This window comes from Rattus norvegicus, chromosome 8 (genome assembly GCF_021556685.1).
Source record: "Rattus norvegicus strain SHRSP/BbbUtx chromosome 8, alternate assembly SHRSP_T2T, whole genome shotgun sequence".
NCBI classification, from domain to species: Eukaryota; Metazoa; Chordata; class Mammalia; order Rodentia; family Muridae; genus Rattus; species Rattus norvegicus.
This window is the reverse complement of record NC_141541.1, coordinates 116,023,944-116,041,547: the sequence shown is the minus strand read 5'-3', so window position 1 is coordinate 116,041,547 and position 17,604 is coordinate 116,023,944. Positions and strand designations below refer to the sequence as shown.

At 54.1% G+C, this 17,604-nt stretch overlaps 1 protein-coding gene and 1 long non-coding RNA gene across 36 annotated transcripts; one reads left to right on the top strand and one right to left on the bottom strand.

Moving 5' to 3' along the window:
• Nucleotides 1-646: 646 nt before the first annotated feature.
• Nucleotides 647-7,749, bottom strand: LOC120094260 (uncharacterized). The gene is made up of 3 exons (XR_015628057.1): nucleotides 7,672-7,749; nucleotides 6,734-6,882; nucleotides 647-2,290 (listed from the first exon to the last, which is right to left on the bottom strand). It is a non-coding gene; the product is annotated as an uncharacterized LOC120094260 (long non-coding RNA).
• Nucleotides 5,309-17,295, top strand: Sema3b (semaphorin 3B). 35 transcript variants are annotated; one of them, XM_087562909.1, is made up of 22 exons: nucleotides 5,309-5,443; nucleotides 7,319-7,352; nucleotides 7,433-7,486; nucleotides 7,607-7,779; nucleotides 7,883-7,982; nucleotides 9,395-9,579; nucleotides 10,319-10,476; nucleotides 10,650-10,712; nucleotides 11,095-11,214; nucleotides 11,286-11,379; nucleotides 11,578-11,697; nucleotides 12,713-12,858; nucleotides 12,957-13,068; nucleotides 13,178-13,247; nucleotides 13,329-13,473; nucleotides 13,771-13,990; nucleotides 14,345-14,436; nucleotides 14,519-14,560; nucleotides 14,784-14,941; nucleotides 15,047-15,102; nucleotides 15,191-15,330; nucleotides 15,763-17,295. In XM_087562909.1, exons 6-22 carry the CDS (start codon nucleotides 9,471-9,473, stop codon nucleotides 16,165-16,167), a joined length of 2,250 nt encoding a protein of 749 aa, XP_087419035.1. In that variant the 5' UTR covers nucleotides 5,309-5,443; nucleotides 7,319-7,352; nucleotides 7,433-7,486; nucleotides 7,607-7,779; nucleotides 7,883-7,982; nucleotides 9,395-9,470; the 3' UTR covers nucleotides 16,168-17,295. The 35 variants fall into 35 exon arrangements, with proteins under 35 accessions (XP_087419035.1, XP_087419037.1, XP_087419036.1 ...); XM_087562911.1 differs by having other exon boundaries at nucleotides 7,429-7,486; XM_087562910.1 differs by having other exon boundaries at nucleotides 7,241-7,352.
• The last annotated feature ends 309 nt before the right edge of the window (nucleotides 17,296-17,604 follow it).

The window sequence follows — 17,604 nt, the reverse complement described above, 5'->3', positions numbered from 1 at the left end:
TGCTGACTGGGGCAGCCTTCAGATCTTCGGAACCTTGAGAGGTCTTCTAGAGGGTTCTTGACGTTCGGAGTAGGAGAGGTATCTAGCCAGTCTTTAATGTAAGAGATAATGACTTTTGACTTGCTGGCTCAGAAACCCAGCTTAAAGGGGCTGAAGTCACACAGATAATCAGGCTGCACTCCTTGGCTTAACCAACACTCAGAAGTTAGGAGTGGTGGCTTATGCTCTTAATTCTAACCTGCAGGAGGCTGAGGCAGGAGGTTGACCAAGAGTTCCAGACCAGCTTGTGCTATATATTGAGACTCAAAACACCAAGTCACCTCCAAGACTCAGGGAACTTTGAAAATCAGGACAAAGAATATAACAACCACAGAAAGGTGGAATGTTGTAAAACACTCTTCCAGGCTGGATGGGGCTGGTCAGCATCCTGTCATGGAATGAGGTGGTGGTTCAACAACTGTCCCCCTAACTGGTTGACGAGGAAGGAAGAGACATTTTCTTCAGTGTTGTAGGCCCTGGTAAGGTATTCATATTCCTGGAAACAACCCTGTGGAGCAGCTCAAGTCATTTAAAAATCAAACAAGGTGGAGGAGAGGCTAGTTGGGAAGGGAAGGAGGTCAGTGGAGGTGCAAGAGAGTAATAGGTGTTGGAAAAGAACGCATTTTATACATGCCCGAAACGTTATAATGAAATTCATTATTATCAGTAATTAACATATGCTAATCATTTTGTAAAGGAAAAAAAGGGCCAGAAAACCACGTCGCCAGATCAGGGGTGGGGACCGGCTGTCAAGGCGGGGTTCTTGGGGGTCTGTCATTGGCTGCATTGGAAGGTTGATGCAGGAAAACAAAGCCTAGGGAAGTGCTGAGTGCTGGGCGGAGCGCAGTGCTGAATGCCTGGGTTTTCTCCCAGGAACTGCAGGGGCAGCCTCGGGCTACGTCTGCAATCCGGACGACAAGGCGAAAGACCGGCCCCAACTGGGCGGGGCTCCGAGGCCTCTTTCGCCGGCCGCGAGGGGGCGCCACAGCCCGTCCTCTCCGCAGCTGCTGAGCTGGTCACGCAGACTGACGTCACCGGGTCCCGTGGCGAACGCTTGACACAAAAGCAGCTTTGTGTGGCACTGGAGGCCCCGCGCCCGCGGCCTGACAAAGCGGCTGGATCCTGGGGCGGGCGGGGGTCGGCGCCGCGGAGGCGGGGGAAGGAGGGATTGGACCCGGGACCTGGGACTTCGCCTCCTTACACCTGTCAGTGGCCACAGGCCACCGAGTCTCTGATGCTGGCAGGAGATGAAAGGTTGTGGCGGCGAGTCGGAAGGAGTGCCTGCTTCCTTAGGCCTCTCCCCCGCCCCAGTTCCTCAGGCCATTCCGGCTACCTCTACCAAAGGGTACAACTGACAAGACCAGGATCCTGTGCCATTCCCAAATCCCTGTCTTTCTTTAGAGGCTCAGGCCTGAACCCCAATGTGCGCAGGCGGGCTGGAGCTTTTCCAGAGCCTCCATACCCGCCCATCAGGAAGCAAGCACCGGAGATGGTTCCTTCCTTCTGTCCTGAGGGGAACCCCCGCACAGAGGGCCATTGAGGGACTGGCATTGTCTTCCTGATGCACCCGGTGCCTCCCTGCCTGGGTGGGCCATCTAGGGCTCTGTCCTGTATCCCCTGGGATCTCACTTGGCTCTGGGTCTGGGTGTGGTTCTGGCAAGCAGGGCTTACCATGGTACAGACAGTTAGGCCCCCACCTGCCTTTGGCCCTTCTACTGCGGCTCTGATTTGGAGGGCATAAGGCTCCATTGTCCCAAGACTGGTGGGGGCGGCTTCTCAATTCAGCCTTTCTTTGGCTGGTGGGAAATTCCCAGCCATGCTTGGAGGGCAAGGGGGAGGCAAGAAGGACCTCCCAGGTATCCTGAACACTAACTGGAGGTACCCAGTGAGGTAGGCATCCCCCACTGCTTGGAGCTGTTCTTGGCTGGGTCCCAGCAGTTTCTTATTTCTTGGGAAACAGCTGAGTGAGGAAAGAGAAATTGAGTCCTTTCCCTAGAACTCTCCCCATGTCCACACCCATGGGCAGCTGCAGTATGAGGCCCAAGACCCTTAGCAGGAAGTGCAGAGCCAAGTAGGGGCCTGAGCTGCTGTTTCCAGAGTAGGATGGGCAGTCCCCAGCCTATGAGGACTGCCACGAAGCTGGTCGGCCTTCATGAGTGCTTGGCTCACTTGAAATAGTTGCTGGAACTACTGATGTGGTTGGTGGTGGTAGCCTTGGTATTTTTAACCTATTCGTAGGGCAGTGGAGCAGCTGGGAAGAGAGAGAGGAACAGGCTCTAAGAGTCAGAGGCCCAAAGAAGGGAGCTTATGGGAAACTTTGTAGGGAGGAGGCAGGCCCTGCAGGCAGGTGGAGACAGATGTCCTGTACAGAATAGGAAAGGGTCCCTTCCTGGGATTACAGCTAGAGCTTTTGAGACTGCAGAAGCTACCTCGTCCTGATGGAATCTCAAACTGTCTTTCCAAGCAGACTTTTAGTATTATGGGTATATCTATCTGATAGTATGTGTATGGGCATGTGTGTGCCCCAACATGCTTGTGGAGGTCAGAGGGCAACCTGTGAGATTCGGTTCTCTCCTTTCGCCATATTATGCTCTGGGGACTGTACTCAGAGCATCAGGTTTGGTGGCAAGCCATCTAGACAGCCCTAGAGCCCTAACTTCTCATGTCCCTCAGAAATCATTACCTGTATGCACACCCTTTAGACCAAGATCAACAGACTAACCTAAGGCTAAAGCTTAACAGCCCTGACTTCAGCTTCCTGGCTAGTGGCATGGTCAGCCAGGATCCCAGTGGCTTTGGATGACAGAAAGGGATGAGGATAAGGCTACATTGTCTCAGCTGGGTGGTGGTGGCACATACCTTTAATTAAAGCCCTTGAGGGGCAGAGGCAGGTAGGTCTCAGAGTTCAAGGACAGCCTGGTCTACAGAGTGAATTCCAGGACAGCCAAGGCTACACAGAGAAACCCTGTTTCAAAAAAAATTAAAAAAACAAAAACACTGTAGTTGTCTTCAGACACACCAGAAGAGGGCATCGGATCTCTTTACAGATGGTTGTGAGCCACCATGTGGTTGCTGGGAATTGAACTCAGGACCTCTGGAAGAGCAGTCAGTGCTCTTAACCGCTGAGCCATCTCTCCAGCCCAAAAAAACAAAAACAAAACAAAACAAACACCAGTGTCTCTTGGCTGAATGTGGACTGATGTTTAAGCCCATCCCCCAACACTGACCTGAGTCCCCACGACTAAAAGAAAACCTAGGACCTTCACCACTGTGATGTGGGTCTGCATCTCCCAATTCCGTTTCCATCAGAAGCGAGGGTAATGGCCTCCAGCCGCTTGGGGCGTGTACAGCTGTGTTACAGCACCGACGCGCTTGACTGCCAAACATTCCATCTCAATCACACAGTGAGGTGTCAGGGTTCAAGGGGGACGGAGGTGAAGAACATGGCTCCTCCTACATTTTTGCCCTAATTTCTCACTCAGTGGAGATGCAACCTTGCAGGTAATCTCGGCTGGGAGAGAAAAATCCTGCTTTGGTATCATCTCCCATCTCTGCTTTCTGGTTTCATTAGGGTTGTGGGAAGTCAGCTTTGAGAGGCTGGGGGCAGAGGGAAAGAGGGACCTGCTCTGTGTCTTCCCCATTAATTCCTGAGCCTCCTGGTAACCCATCAGGACCAGGAAAGTGGAAGGGTTTTCTACAGACATGCTCTCTCTTGCTTCTTTATGCTGGGCCTCTCCAGAGCTGTAGGGTCTCCAGTGATGATGGTCTCCTCGTTGCCTCCACAATGGAGAGCCTAAGGCCTGGTCCTGCAGTTCAACAGGAATCTTCTACAGAGGAAGAATGATGGCGGAGGAGGCTAACGAATTGTGACAAGTCCAGCAGGTGACACTAAAGGGTTCAGGGCACAGCCCAGGTAATGTCTTGGCAACAAAAGTTCCACACATTCTAAAACGGAGCCACTGAGGCGCTAGAAGAATGGCAAGACGGAGCTAGTGGGGTGCTGTGGACCCCAGGAGCTTCGGTCTCTATAAGCTCCTGCAAGACAAGTCACAAGAAGGAACTGTGAAGGATGACCCCAGGGACCCAGCCCAGGGGCAGGAGGCAGGTAGAATCTTATCCTATCTTCAACAAGACTTACGATAGGATCACCAGGAGGAATGGGTTTGAGTGCTGCTAGGAGTGGATTGGGGACTTTTAAGAATTGTGGCGAAGGGCTGGGGAGATGGCTCAGTGGATAAGAGCACTGACTGCTCTTCCAGACGTCCTGAGTTTAATTCCCAGCAACCACATGGTGGCTCGCAACCATCTACAATGGGATCTGATGCCCTCTTCTGGTGTGTCTGAAGACAGCTACAGTGTCCTCATATACATAAATAATTTTTTTAAAGAGAAAAAAAAAAAAAAGAATTGTGGCGAATCCCCAGAGGAGGAGCCCCTGAGCATAGTAGTTTGAGGGTGGAGAAAAGTAGCTACGCCACCGGGTAGGAAGTGGAAGCAATAGGTGGGAGCTGAGCCTGAGGCTGGGACAGTAGCCCCTGAAGGCCCTCATCGGAGGATACCCAGAGCCGTGCTGGCAAGAGCACACACCGGCACTGCACCTCTAGCATGCGCGCCCAGCTCCCAGCCTGCTTGGCCAGGGGGCTATAGTAGCGGCTGACCAGGGAGAGTGAGGGAGAGTGAGCTGTAAGGTTGGCGGACAGTGGTGCACGCCTTTAATCCCAGCACTTGGGAGGCAGAGGCAGGCAGATCTCTGAGTTCGAAGCTAGCTTGGTTTACAAATCAACTTCCAGGACTGCCAGGGCTTCACGGAGAAACCCTGTCTTGGAGATTGGGGGTTAGTCGGTCACTAAACAGGTTCTGAACAGTCTCCCCAGCATCTTTAATTCCTACCAGACCATACAGAGGATGCTCCCCCACCCAACCTCAAGTTAAGGTTACCAGGGAGGCTCTCTACATCCGCCTTAGGGAATGTAGCATTTATGCAAATGTCTGTTGAAAGGTACAGAGTGCTATGCAGTCTATTTTTGCAGTTTTCTTGGTATAGCCCCTCCCTCAAAGGCTGTAGAGAACGAGCCCCCACCCCCACCCCATTCCACCACCCCCCCACTCCGCTGGACAATGAAGAAAACAGGAGTGTGGAACTGTGATGTGGCTGGTGGAGGGGGGGGGACTCCCCATCCCAGAGGGGCTGACCTCAGCCTGGGAGGAATGTGCACGAGGGAGGGAGGGAGGGAGAGACGGAGGGAGGGAAAGCAGGGGTGGAGCCAGTAGGGGGAGGGCCACAGGGAAAGGCCTAAGGCTCCTGGTGGTGGCCCCTCCTGCCACCCCTCCACCTCAACTCTGACATGGCCCACTGAAGGGAAGGGCAACAGGCAAGGAGGGGAGGAACTGATCTTTCCAAAAGGTGGGCCGGGGGTCCCCTGGACCATGGAGACCAGGCTTGGGGTTTGTGGGTGGGGAATGTCCTGACAGACCCTTGACTTTTTCCCAGATCTGCTGGGGGCAGGTGGTACACTGTCGGGGGAAGTTAGGCTTCTGTGGGCTCCTCGTGGCAGTGCCTTGCCATCCCCTGGCACCAAGCTTCAGTCCTCAGTCTCATGACCTAGTGCCCACGTGGCCAGTGGGGGAAGGTTGTAAGGTGGAGCCACCAGCCCTGATTGCAAAAGCAGGTGTGAGTAAGGAGCCTGCGATCCCACCCAGCCCAGGACACTGGCATAACCAGCACAATCTTCATCAGATGGGTGCTGGGTGTCCTAGACAGCCACACCGCCACAGGGAGTCCCAGCATGGTGCAGAGGGGTAGGCTGGAGGTGGTGAGGTGAGGAGGTGGGCAGGCCAGTGCTGTGGCTTGATGCAACCACCATCCAGTTATTTCCAAAGGGAAAAGGCAAAGCTTCGGGAGGCTGCGTCATCAATGGGCCGTCTGCAGGAAGAACCCAGGCTGACCTGTGGTAGTGGATGTGCCCAGGACAGAGGTTCAAGCAGGAGAGGGGACCCCAGCTGCCTCTCTGGGTTTCAGACCCAAACCAAGATGGTCTTATTCCAGAACCTTTAGAAAGTCTGATTGTGACACCCGTGTACTAACACCTGAAGTGCTGCCTCTCAGGGGACCCTTCCCCTAAGCCTAACACAACGAAACCCAGGACTAGGGAGCGGAAAGGAGATCTGTGAGGAGCCTGCTGTTCACCTCTTACTCTTGAAGGGAGGAGATAAATCTACAGGAGCAAGTCACCGGCTAAAGAGGGCCAGAGGCAGCTCAGCTCATTCCCTTGAACTGGGAAGTGAATCTCTGGTTGTCAGAAAGAGGGTGGGCTGTTCTGGCGCTGTCTCCGGCTGTGAATACTGGGCATAAAAGAAAAGAGCTTGGGTCCCTGAGTCTGGGGAACTGGAGGCAGTGTGGGCAGACCAGTGACACAGCAGTGGTGGCCAGGGCCTCAGCAGCACTTGCTGCTGGGTGGAAAACCGTAAACAGCCAAAGAATGTTGTTTGCTTGCCTGAGGGCCAGAGGAGGCTGCCCAGGTCCTTGGAGAGAGGCAGCCAGCCCAGGAGCAGGGCAGGGCCTCATCCTAGAAACCTAGGTTCCTTTCTAAACACCCCTGGTCCTTCTCCCACAGCAGCTAGAGAGGTCTAGGAACACTAGATCCTAAAGCATCTGGAGAGATAAGTCTCCCCTTATCTCTGTGTGTCTCCTTACCTCTGATTGGATGACGTCCAACGTATGTAACAAAATTCCACAGTCGAAGTGCCACAGCACCTGTGGCATAGAACCGTGGCCAGAGGCCTCCTGACCCCTGAGGTCAGTCTTGGGGCGATGGAGGGAACAGCCAGCCCTTTAAAGTGCTCCTAAGAGTTCAGACCAGGGAGTGGTTTTCAGAACAAGCTATACAAGACCTTAAGTACTTCCCAACCTGGGCACCGAAGTCAAGTGTAGGAGTCCACCCTGTCTGAAAACTGTCTGCCAGACACCTGGCCCAGTCCCCAAGAAGCAGAGGTAAGTGAAGCAAGAGTCGAAGGCCATCCTTAACTAATGTTAAGTTCGAGGCCAGCCCAAGCTACAGAAGACCCTACCGGCCAACAAACAAAAACTACCCTACAGACCTCCCTCAGATATTGGCTCTGGGTTTGATAGACAGGGCAGCTTGGAAGAGAGTGGGAGTCCATAGGCCATCTGCCCCCCAAACCCCCCGAAATCTGCCCCAAGATCCAGGCTAACTGGGCTCTGAGGAGGGGCCCACACTCTCAGCAGAAGCAACTCCTGAGCCTTCCCCTGTCACTGCAGGGCCAGCAGGCTGAAGTTTTAAGAGGTCCAATTGGTAAGAAAGTGCCTGGGGCTGGGACCCAGAAGAGGAGAGGAAAGCTCCTTCCCTGACCTCTGACCCACTGTCCCAGCCAGCTCCCAGAAACTGAGCTGAGTGTGCAGTCATCCCTTAGCCGTGTGGAGGGACAGGTAAGGACCCAGAGTTCTTACTTAAGGACCTGGCCCACCGTTCCCTCTGCCTCCTGCACAGAGCTTTCAGGGAGGGACCCGGCTGATGCTTCTCCCTGCTTTGCCTTGACCTACTGCCAGGTTTCTGGGACTACCACCTGGGGCACCCTTCACCTTGAGACCCAGCAAAAGAGGGCCATCTCTACCTGCCCAACCCTTGCTCTCTTTCTGCTCATGCGGGGCCACTGTCTCCAGCCAGTTCCAGCTGCTTGTGCCGGTCACCCGATCCACCCTGTAGCCCTGCAAACTTTATGGTATTCTGGGCGGCGGCTGGCCTGGTGGAGGCGGGGGCTTCTACTTAAAGGAGCCATCAGAGGGTGCCCTGTGGGCCCTAGCCTTCTTCCCTTCCTTGACAAGAAGGGTCAAGGTGAGAGACACCTTTGCAGAGTTCTTGGTGGAGAACGGGAAGGCAGCCGTGTCAGCCTCACAGACTTCTAGAACCTGAGAAGAGGCTCAGGCAAGTGCAAGCAGATGAAAGGAAAGGGGGCGGGTGTGTGTGTGTGTGTGTGTGTGTGTGTGTGTGTGTGTGTGTGTGTGTGATACGGGTCCTGGCCTGGGAGGGGTCCAAGGAACTGGTGGGGAGAGGGGGGTATACAGTGAAGGGAGGAGAGGTCTGAGACCTACCCTGGTAGCTAATTTCCTTCTTTAATTCACACTGGGACCTTGGTTCGTGTGCCCCACTTGTCCTGTGTGCTCCTATAAAGGAGGGGCACAGAAGTCAGAGCCTGTCTCCACCTGAGTGTGCCAGGCAAGGCATCTGGTTCAGTGGAGGGGCTCAGAGACGGGGAAACCCAAGGTCCTGAAATGGCAGGGACGTTCAAAATCACTGTTCTACCTGGAGCTTAAAGTGAGTCAGAGTGGTCACCTTGCACTGGCCTCAGTCCTCTCTTGGGTCTCAAGCCTGATGGAGGTCTCTGCATGCCTAGCTCCTTCTTCCCTAGGGCTGCAGAGAGGAAACAGCCTCAAAACTGGACCTGCCAGATTTGGCCTGGGTCTGGATCGGGGTCCTGAGAAAAATAGATAGCGCTTATCAGTGGAAGTGATTGTTACGGCTTGTGTCCACCTGTGTGTCCGCTATGTGTACACATACCTGCCCATGCACACATATGTGAGCCGTGTACTGAACAGGCATACTTATTGCTGGTACGCACTGACTGCATGTAAACGAACATCACATGTAAATATACAGATTCGTAGTCAACTTTTATCTACATAGGTGTGGCACCTGCCTTGCTCCTAGACGTTTATAAATATGTACACGTGCTCATGTACACAGATATAGTTCCTGTATGTGTGTTCACAAAGGGACCCTCAGGAATATATTCATATCTGTAGTCACCCACAACCTTGGATTCAGTCCCAAAAGTACCCCTGCCTTTCCCTGCCAGCCTGTGGGTACACAGCCGTCTCCAGAGGCCTCCACCCCTCCTCCCACTCTCCCTTCAGCAACTGCTTTGCTCTTTGCCCTTGGTGCCCTCTGAAATGACCACAGGCTCTGACTCCGTTGGCCCTTTACTGCCTGGGACCTTGTCTACATCATCAGTATCCTTGTCTCTGCCCCATGCTGGCATGAAGTGGGTGCATAGTGTTTGTGAATTAATGTCTGTGAGTGTGTGCGCAGAGGGGAGGTTACAGAGGAGGGTGACGTGGTGGGGCGGGTGCCTGCCAGTGCAGGGTGACCCTGAGGGTGTGCCCGGTGTGGGTGTGTCTCTGATTGTGGCCAGGCGGGGCACCCTTGGTGGAGAGGAAAACGGTATGCGACCCCCCAGCCTCTATCCCTAGGGGCTGTAATCTGATCCCTTGGGACTCCCCCATGCCCTCCCACCCGCCCTTACCCTCTCTGCTTTGCTGCCGACTCTTCTCTTCCAGATCCCGGGGCAGAGTCCAGGGCTGCCGAAGGCTCCTCCACACGCCTGCTGAACCCTGAGCGCCCTGTGCTGCCGGCATGGGGCGGGCTGAGGCCGCCGCCATGATCCCAGGCCTGGCCCTTCTCTGGGTAGCAGGGCTGGGGGATGCTGCCCCTAACCTTCCCCGCCTTCGGCTCTCCTTTCAAGGTAGGTGCACCTGGCAGATGGAGGGGCCGGCTTGAACAGGAAAAGGGCCCAGGATGGAAAGACTCGCTGGTGCCAGTATGCGTACCCTCATTACTTGTTGGATTTCGGGTATTCTTGGGCCATCTCCAGTTAACCCTGTCCTAGCCTCAGCCCCCCACCTCTCTGCCTACATTCTGCTCATGCTTTCCCAAGGAGGACCCCTACTGTCTCCATAGCAACAGTCCCTGCCTTCGTCTCATCCCCCCCATCCCAAAGCAATCCATGACTCTTTAGTAGTTAAGTCCAGGTTTGGGGGCTGTCAGAGAGTCCTTTTCTTAAACTCCTTGCCCACCGGGCATGGAGTGGCATTTGCTGGTCAACTCTGCTAAATCCAAGCTAGTGATAAGGTGACAGGGAAGGGACCCTCAGCGTGACATTTTAGGGATGGATTCTGTCCTGTCAGTTCATCTTTCCTTTGCCTTTCCTAGGACCCTGGTGTCCACAAGCCTGGCCTTCCCGCATACCAGCTCACTTGTCTACACACGTTTTCCTAAACCTGTTTTCCCCTTTCTGGGGCATGCACGGCCCACCCTGAGACTCTATACATGCACCTGGGTGGGCCAGTCTTCATACGTGTAAGCTCACATCCACATCAGTGTCCATGTGTACATCTTGGGTCACACCTTGGTCTGCAGATAGACAACCAGGCAGGGCCTTGAGGAAGTTTCTGTCACGTACTGAGAGGTATCTCTCCCTGCAGAACTACAGGCCCAGCATGGCATCCGAACCTTCAGGCTGGAGCGGACCTGCTGTTATGAAGCCTTGCTGGTGGATGAGGAGCGGGGGCGCCTGTTTGTGGGTGCTGAGAACCACGTGGCTTCCCTCAGCCTGGACAACATCAGCAAGCGAGCCAAGAAGGTGCCAGGGACCCCTAACCTTACTCAACTTCAGCGCCACCTCAGGAAAAAGCCTGAGGGTCCCAATCCAGATTGTCCAGACTCTAGAGAATCTCAAAGGGGTGGGCAAGTGAATGGAGAAACTCACAAAGTAAAGAGCACCCTGAGTCCCTAACCTGTGTTCCCTCCCCACAGCTGGCCTGGCCCGCCCCTGTGGAATGGCGTGAAGAATGCAACTGGGCAGGGAAGGACATTGGTGTGAGTGTGGGCTACTCAAAGGGGAGCGTGCGGAAGAGGGTTGGGCCCCCATCCCGGTGCTGAGAGAGAGGCTAGCCTGTTATGGCTGGGGTAAGGGCAGAGAGGTCAAGGCTGATGAGAGGGTGAGTCAGGGTGGGAGTTCATGTGATTCTTCTCGGGGGGGGGGCCTCTGAGTCATGGGGGGCGGTGTGTGCATATGTGTACTTGCACGTGTAGTCACCCTGTGAAGGTAGGTTGTTACGAAGGCCAGTCAGGTCCCTGTAACCTGTGTTAGTAGTTCCCTGGGCCAATGCAGAAGAGAGGAAGGGCAGGGGTGCCCCTAGTGAATTGCTCAGGCTGCCTCCTTGGAGAAAGCCTGAGTGCACCCCCACCTGCCCACCAGACGGAGTGCATGAACTTCGTGAAGCTGTTGCATGCCTACAACCACACCCACCTGCTGGCCTGCGGCACAGGGGCCTTCCACCCCACCTGTGCATTTGTGGAGGTGGGCCACCGGCTGGAGGTAAGACCAGGACGGAGGAGAGGCAGGAAGGGTGACAGACAACTTGGTATTAACAACTGCCCTACCCCCAGGAACCCATGCTCCGCCTGGACCTGAGGAAGCTCGAGGATGGCAAGGGAAAGAGTCCATATGACCCAAGGCACCGGGCTGCCTCGGTGCTGGTGGGTGAGTCCAAAGGCTCACACCTAATAGAACTCTTTAGAAGTTCTAGAACTTCATGTGTCCCAAGGGCACCCCCTCAGATGCCCTATAGCCATGACCCCCCAAGCACCATCCCCCCCCCCCCCCGCCCCCAAGAGCGCCCTACACACTTTTACTCTGAGAGCTCATAGCTGGCTGAGCAACCCTTTGCCCTGTCTGCAGGGGAAGAGCTGTATTCCGGGGTGGCGGCGGACCTTATGGGCCGGGACTTTACCATCTTTCGAAGCTTGGGTCAGAATCCGAGTCTCCGAACAGAGCCCCATGATTCCCGCTGGCTCAATGGTGAGATGCTGGTGGGGCCCCTGGGAGGAGACTGCCCTCCTCCGATAGGGAAGGTGAGATGAGAAAATGAGAAAGCAAGAGAGCACTGTTGAAGTCTCTCCGAGTATCTGTTATTATACCTGAGACAGGCACAGAGGCAGAGGCAGGCAAGAGTCTGAGTCCGTGGGTCTCAGAGAAAGCACACGATGAGATACATTCCTGTGGCCATGAAAGATGAAAGAACAGAAAAAGAAAAGGGGAGGGGAGGGGCTGGAGAGATGGCTCAATGGTTAAGGGCACTGACTGCTCCTCTAGAAGTCCTGAGTTCAAATCCCAGCAACCACATGGTGGCTCACAACCATCTGTAATGAGATCTGATGCCCTCTTCTGGTGTGTCTGAAGACAGTGATAGTGTACTTATATAAAATAAATAAATAGATCTTTAAAAATAAGGGTGAAAGAACAGAAAGGGGAAAAAGGTGTCTGGGTTGAATAAGGAAAGCTATTTTTTTAAGGAGCTGTGAGTTATTAGTAGCTTCCAGAACACAAGAAACCCAGCCAAAGAATTGGATGAGCATCTAGGTAAGGGAAACGATTAGTGCAAAGACCCTGAGACAAGAGCCAGCAATGATAAGGCTCAAACAACCAGTATTGATAGGAAACCCAGACTCTCAAGGTCTGGAGTCCTTTACTATGTGACAGACAGCAGGAGGAACTGAAGCAGGAACAGGGAGTATTTGATCTGCCAGGGAGGAAGATTTGTGAATGAAGGTGAAAACAGATACCCAATCTCCCTCTTCTCCTGGCAAATTAAGGAAAAGTGTGGCATGGTCAGAACTCCTGCAGAGGGGAGAGGGGGCAGCCCACTTGCGCTCGAAGCTGTGGTCTCTACTGCCCCCTCGTGGCAGTTTCTTGCTTTGCAGATGCTGATCGTAATGGGGGGGGTGCGGGGTGTGTGTGCGGGGGTGGGGGTGTGTCCTTGTCGAGGAGGACCAGGAACAAGACCCGCTGATACCGTGCCGTCTGTTTTGGCTAGAACCCAAGTTTGTCAAGGTCTTTTGGATCCCAGAGAGCGAGAACCCTGATGACGATAAAATCTATTTCTTCTTCCGTGAGTCCGCAGTGGAAGCGGCACCAGCAATGGGGCGCATGACTGTGTCTCGTGTTGGTCAGATCTGCCGGGTAAGGAGACATTGGGCCAATTCATCCCTTGGCTACCTTTGCCCCTGACCCTTTGCCTGCTATGGTCTTGTTCTCATCCCTTCTGATCCTGTGAGCAGAATGACCTGGGTGGCCAGCGGAGCTTGGTCAACAAGTGGACCACATTTCTGAAGGCGCGGCTTGTATGCTCAGTACCTGGAGTTGAGGGTGACACCCACTTTGACCAACTTCGTGAGTGTCTTGAATGACGGGCGACATCAGGGGAGGAGTCAGGGTGCAGAGTCCAGGAGCCTGAGGTGTATGTGTATGGCCCCACCACCTCCCTTGTCTTTCTCTGCAGAGGATGTTTTCCTTTTGTCCTCCCGAGACCGCCAGACACCTTTTCTCTATGCTGTCTTCTCCACCTCCAGGTGAGGGGCAGGTAGCAGTTCCCTTGGGCAGTCAGTTGAGCCTGCTGGGGTTGCTCACTTCGCTGTCCTTGTTGCCTCCAGTGGCATCTTCCAGGGCTCTGCTGTGTGCGTGTACAGCATGAACGACGTGCGCCGAGCCTTCTTGGGACCTTTTGCTCACAAAGAGGGGCCTACACATCAGTGGGTGTCCTACCAGGGTCGGGTACCCTACCCAAGACCTGGCATGGTACGTTGCTAGGGACTGCCTGCAGTAAGCAAGTCTCAAGGGTAGAGAACTTGACTTGGCCTGGGGGTTTTGGCAGGGGTAGTGATGGTGTTGTGTGATTTCTTTCTTTTGGTATGGGTTGGGGGAAATGCCGCCATCATAGAAGGCTGTGCCCCCTCAGCCTAAGGCTCACCAGGGAAAGGCTCAGATACTCAGCCCCTTTGTCGAGTCCCACCTTTCACATTCCCAGAGGCTTTGAATGGAGGACTGATGACAAAAAGCCCTGTATCTCTGTCTGACGTGCCTTGCCTTCTCTAGTGCCCCAGCAAGACCTTTGGCACCTTCAGCTCCACCAAGGACTTCCCAGATGATGTTATCCAGTTTGCTCGGAACCACCCCCTCATGTACAACTCAGTCCTGCCCATGGGGGGGCGCCCTCTCTTCCTACAAGTGGGAGCTGGGTACACCTTCACCCAGATCGCTGCAGACCGGGTAGCAGCAGCCGATGGACACTACGATGTGCTCTTCATCGGCACAGGTCAGGGTCCCACCACAGTGCCCACAGGACTGAGAGCCCCTCCAGGTTCCTTGGCCCAGAGTAGAAGTTGTTCTTGGTCAATCTAATATCTACATCTTTGTCTGAGCTGTGGCCCCGCTTTCTGAGGTCTCCCCTCATTGTTTCAACCCATAACTGTTACTTTTTCATGACCCAATCATGATGAAGGTAGAGGGCACAGGGCTAGAGCACATGTGCATGCACTCACACACACATGCATGCACACACACACACACACACACACACGCACACACACATGCACACACGCACACGCACATATACACACATGGCTCGTTAGGGAAACCCAATAGTCACTCTTTCCTTTCTTTTCTTCAGATGTGGGCACGGTGCTGAAAGTCATCTCAGTCCCCAAGGGCAGCCGACCTAACTCGGAAGGACTTCTCCTGGAAGAGCTGCAGGTGTTTGAGGTGAGGCCTCAACCCTAGTCACCCTAGGACACATCACCTGAAGCCATTAAGCCCTGATCCATTTGCCCTGCTTCCCTTCCAGGACTCTGCTGCTATCACCAGCATGCAAATCTCCTCGAAAAGGGTGAGTAACTCAACTTGGGGAGGAACTGAATTTGTCCCACAGCACCTGAGTTGTCTTGTTTCTCTTCGGTTTTCAAAGCCCAGAGTTTCAGGTCTAGCTTCTTTTTGCTAGACAATGAGACCTCAGTGTTCCCACATGTCCAATGGGGGGAAATGGCTATTTGACTGAAGGGAGCCAGGTAAGGGATGTCCTCAATCAGACTGGAGACTCTTGTGCCCTTTAGCACCAGCTCTACATAGCATCACCCAGCGCAGTGGCCCAGATTGCTTTACATCGCTGCCCTGCCCTAGGCCGCGCCTGCGCAGAATGCTGCTTGGCCCGTGACCCCTACTGCGCCTGGGATGGATCAGCCTGCACACGCTTCCAGCCTACTGCCAAGAGGTGGGTCTGGAGGCTGGATTGGCTTGGAGTCTGGATTGCGCTACTGGGAGGGAGTCTCTGCTGCCAGCAGAGAAGGGCTCATATAGGTTTTAATGCCTCCCTCAGGCGGTTCCGGAGGCAAGACATAAGGAATGGCAACCCCAGCACCCTGTGCTCTGGGGGTGAGTACCCCATCAGCTCCTACCCCCAGGCCTTGAAATTGCTACATCTAGTCCTGCCTTGTCTGAATTTTTACATTTTTGTCTCAAGACCCCTCTCACTCTGTGCTGCTGGAGAGGAAGGTCTTAGGTGTGGAGAGGGGCAGCGCGTTTCTGGAGTGTGAGCCCCGCTCGCTCCAGGCGCATGTGGAATGGACCTTCCATCGTGCAGGGGAGGCAGCTCACACCCAGGTGTGCCTCACTCCACCCTTCCTAACCAGGCCCATTTAAGAGAAGCCATCCCCTGCCTAAGGAGGCCTTTGACCTGTACCTCTTACCTATGTGAAATCCCATTCGGTGAGGCCCTGTTCAGATACCCTTATCATAGGTCTCATCCTATTCTGTCCTTAGTTGCACTCTACAACCTAGTGACGCCTCACTGTGCCCAACTAGACTCCTGACCCACCCTCTACTATCTGGAGAGAGAAGGCCCCACGCATTGACGTTTCTAATCTACCCCATGCCCCACTCAAGTGATCCCTCTCACCTAGATCGACTCATCCTCTAAAGGCTACCTATTCCTGTGCTCATACCCTTTAAAATGAGTAAGTGCCAGCACCTATTTTCTTTGTCCACCTTTGGCTTCCAATGACCCTTTGTTTCTGTTCCTGCATTCACACATAGGTGCTGGCTGAGGAGCGGGTAGAGCGCACTGCACGGGGGCTGCTGTTGCGGGGGCTGCGGCGCCAGGACTCTGGCGTGTATCTGTGCGTCGCGGTTGAACAAGGCTTTTCACAACCACTGCGTCGCCTGGTGCTGCACGTGCTGAGTGCGGCACAGGCTGAACGACTGGCGAGGGCAGAGGAGGCAGCAGTTCCCGCACCACCAGGTCCTAAACTCTGGTACCGGGACTTCCTGCAGCTGGTGGAGCCAGGCGGTGGTGGAGGTGCAAACTCCCTGCGAATGTGCCGCCCGCAGCCCGGGCCCCACTCTGTGGCAGCAGATTCACGTCGTAAGGGTCGCAACAGGCGGATGCATGTCTCTGAGCTGCGTGCTGAACGTGGACCACGTAGCGCAGCTCACTGGTGACTCGGCTGTCCCCATACTGGGGACCAGGCTGGATATGACACACCGAAGAGGGGGCAGATAGATGCCAGGAAGACAGATGAGTTGTGGCTGGGGCACACTGAGATCGTTGGGCCAACGGAGACAACTAACCCATACATGAACCCTGGCCCAAGTGTAGCTTATTTATTAACAAGATAACCCGTGAATGTATTCCTGGAAGAGTGGCCCAAGCTCAATTCAGGATCTAACCTGGAGGGAGGGGACAAGAAGTGGGGCTCCAGAGTGGAGCGGAACCAGAGAGATGTCTTGGGTGGCAGCCCTGGGGAAAGCATTCTCTTTCTTGGGCATCGAGGAGAAAGCTGTGAACAGATTAGGCTGTCCAGTGTGGGGTGAGGCAGGCCAACTGTACTAAAGTAATACAATAAACACATTATCAGCTGATGTTGGAATGGCCCCAGCAGATAGCAGCTAGTCCTAGACCTTGCTGGGGGTCTCGGACATTGTCCTAGCGGTCTCAAGGCCTGTACTTTTCCCATCCAAGAAGGCTGTAGTGGAGATTAAAAGTGTTAGTAGATGATTACGCTGGTTCTAATGAGCCTCTGGGGCTCAGTGCATTAGCAGCAGGGCCAAGCTCTCTGAAGTAAAAACAAACAAACAAAACAAACAAACAAACAAACAATACTGGATGTTGTGGGCAAGAATGTATTAAGAATTCACTGAGTGGGTGATGTTTGAGCTGAAAGGAGCCAGTCACAGATGTCCAGTGACAGAACATTCCAGACTAGAAGGACCAAAGTCTTGGAGCGGGGGACAAACCCTCTCTGTCTGAGGAACACCAAGGAGGCTGATATGGTATCACACTATGGATTCCGAATGGTTTGGAAGGTAGACCTGCCATGGTCTTGCTTTGCACAGCTGTGAAGAAGCAGAACAGAGTTCACTCACAGACTAAGGCTGCAAGCTGGAACGGCACCCTTCAAGAGTGAGCAACAGGCCTCCACATGGCCTTATGGAGAGGAGACAAGAGCCAAGACCGTTATGTCTAACTCTTAAGCCATTCCTCTGCATTTGTATTCTCAGTACGGTTGGCCAGGAACCCTTGTTCCTATTCTATAGGTAGAAAAGTAAAGGCCACTCTTTTTCCCCATGGTTATAGTTTAATACTAGAAATAGCAGTTTCTAATCCCGGTCTGACCACTGTATGGGTGCCCTTGTAGAGCTGCCAGACCCTTGGCATTGGGCTCCAGTTGCACCCAGTCCACCACCCCCAGTATCTGGTACTAGATGGTCACACAGTGGTGGGTGGTTGTCTCCAATTGCTGGGAGGAGATGGCTAGTCTGTGGGTAAAGGGTCTGAGAGAGAGGGATGGCTGAGCGGACCTGTGCAGGGTTCCTTTGCTACCATGCTGCATGGTGCGTGCTGAGCATTGGGATGAAGGCTCCCAAGTCTGGGTGTGT

Coding starts and splice junctions, on each gene's coding strand:
- Sema3b (XM_087562924.1), top strand. CDS start 9,471: ATGGGGCGGGCTGAGGCCGCCGCCATGATCCCAGGCCTGGCCCTTCTC. Junction 11,698..12,712: donor TGATTCCCGCTGGCTCAATG/GTGAGATGCTGG, acceptor TGTTTTGGCTAG/AACCCAAGTTTGTCAAGGTC. Junction 14,561..14,783: donor TGCAAATCTCCTCGAAAAGG/GTGAGTAACTCA, acceptor TGTGCCCTTTAG/CACCAGCTCTACATAGCATC.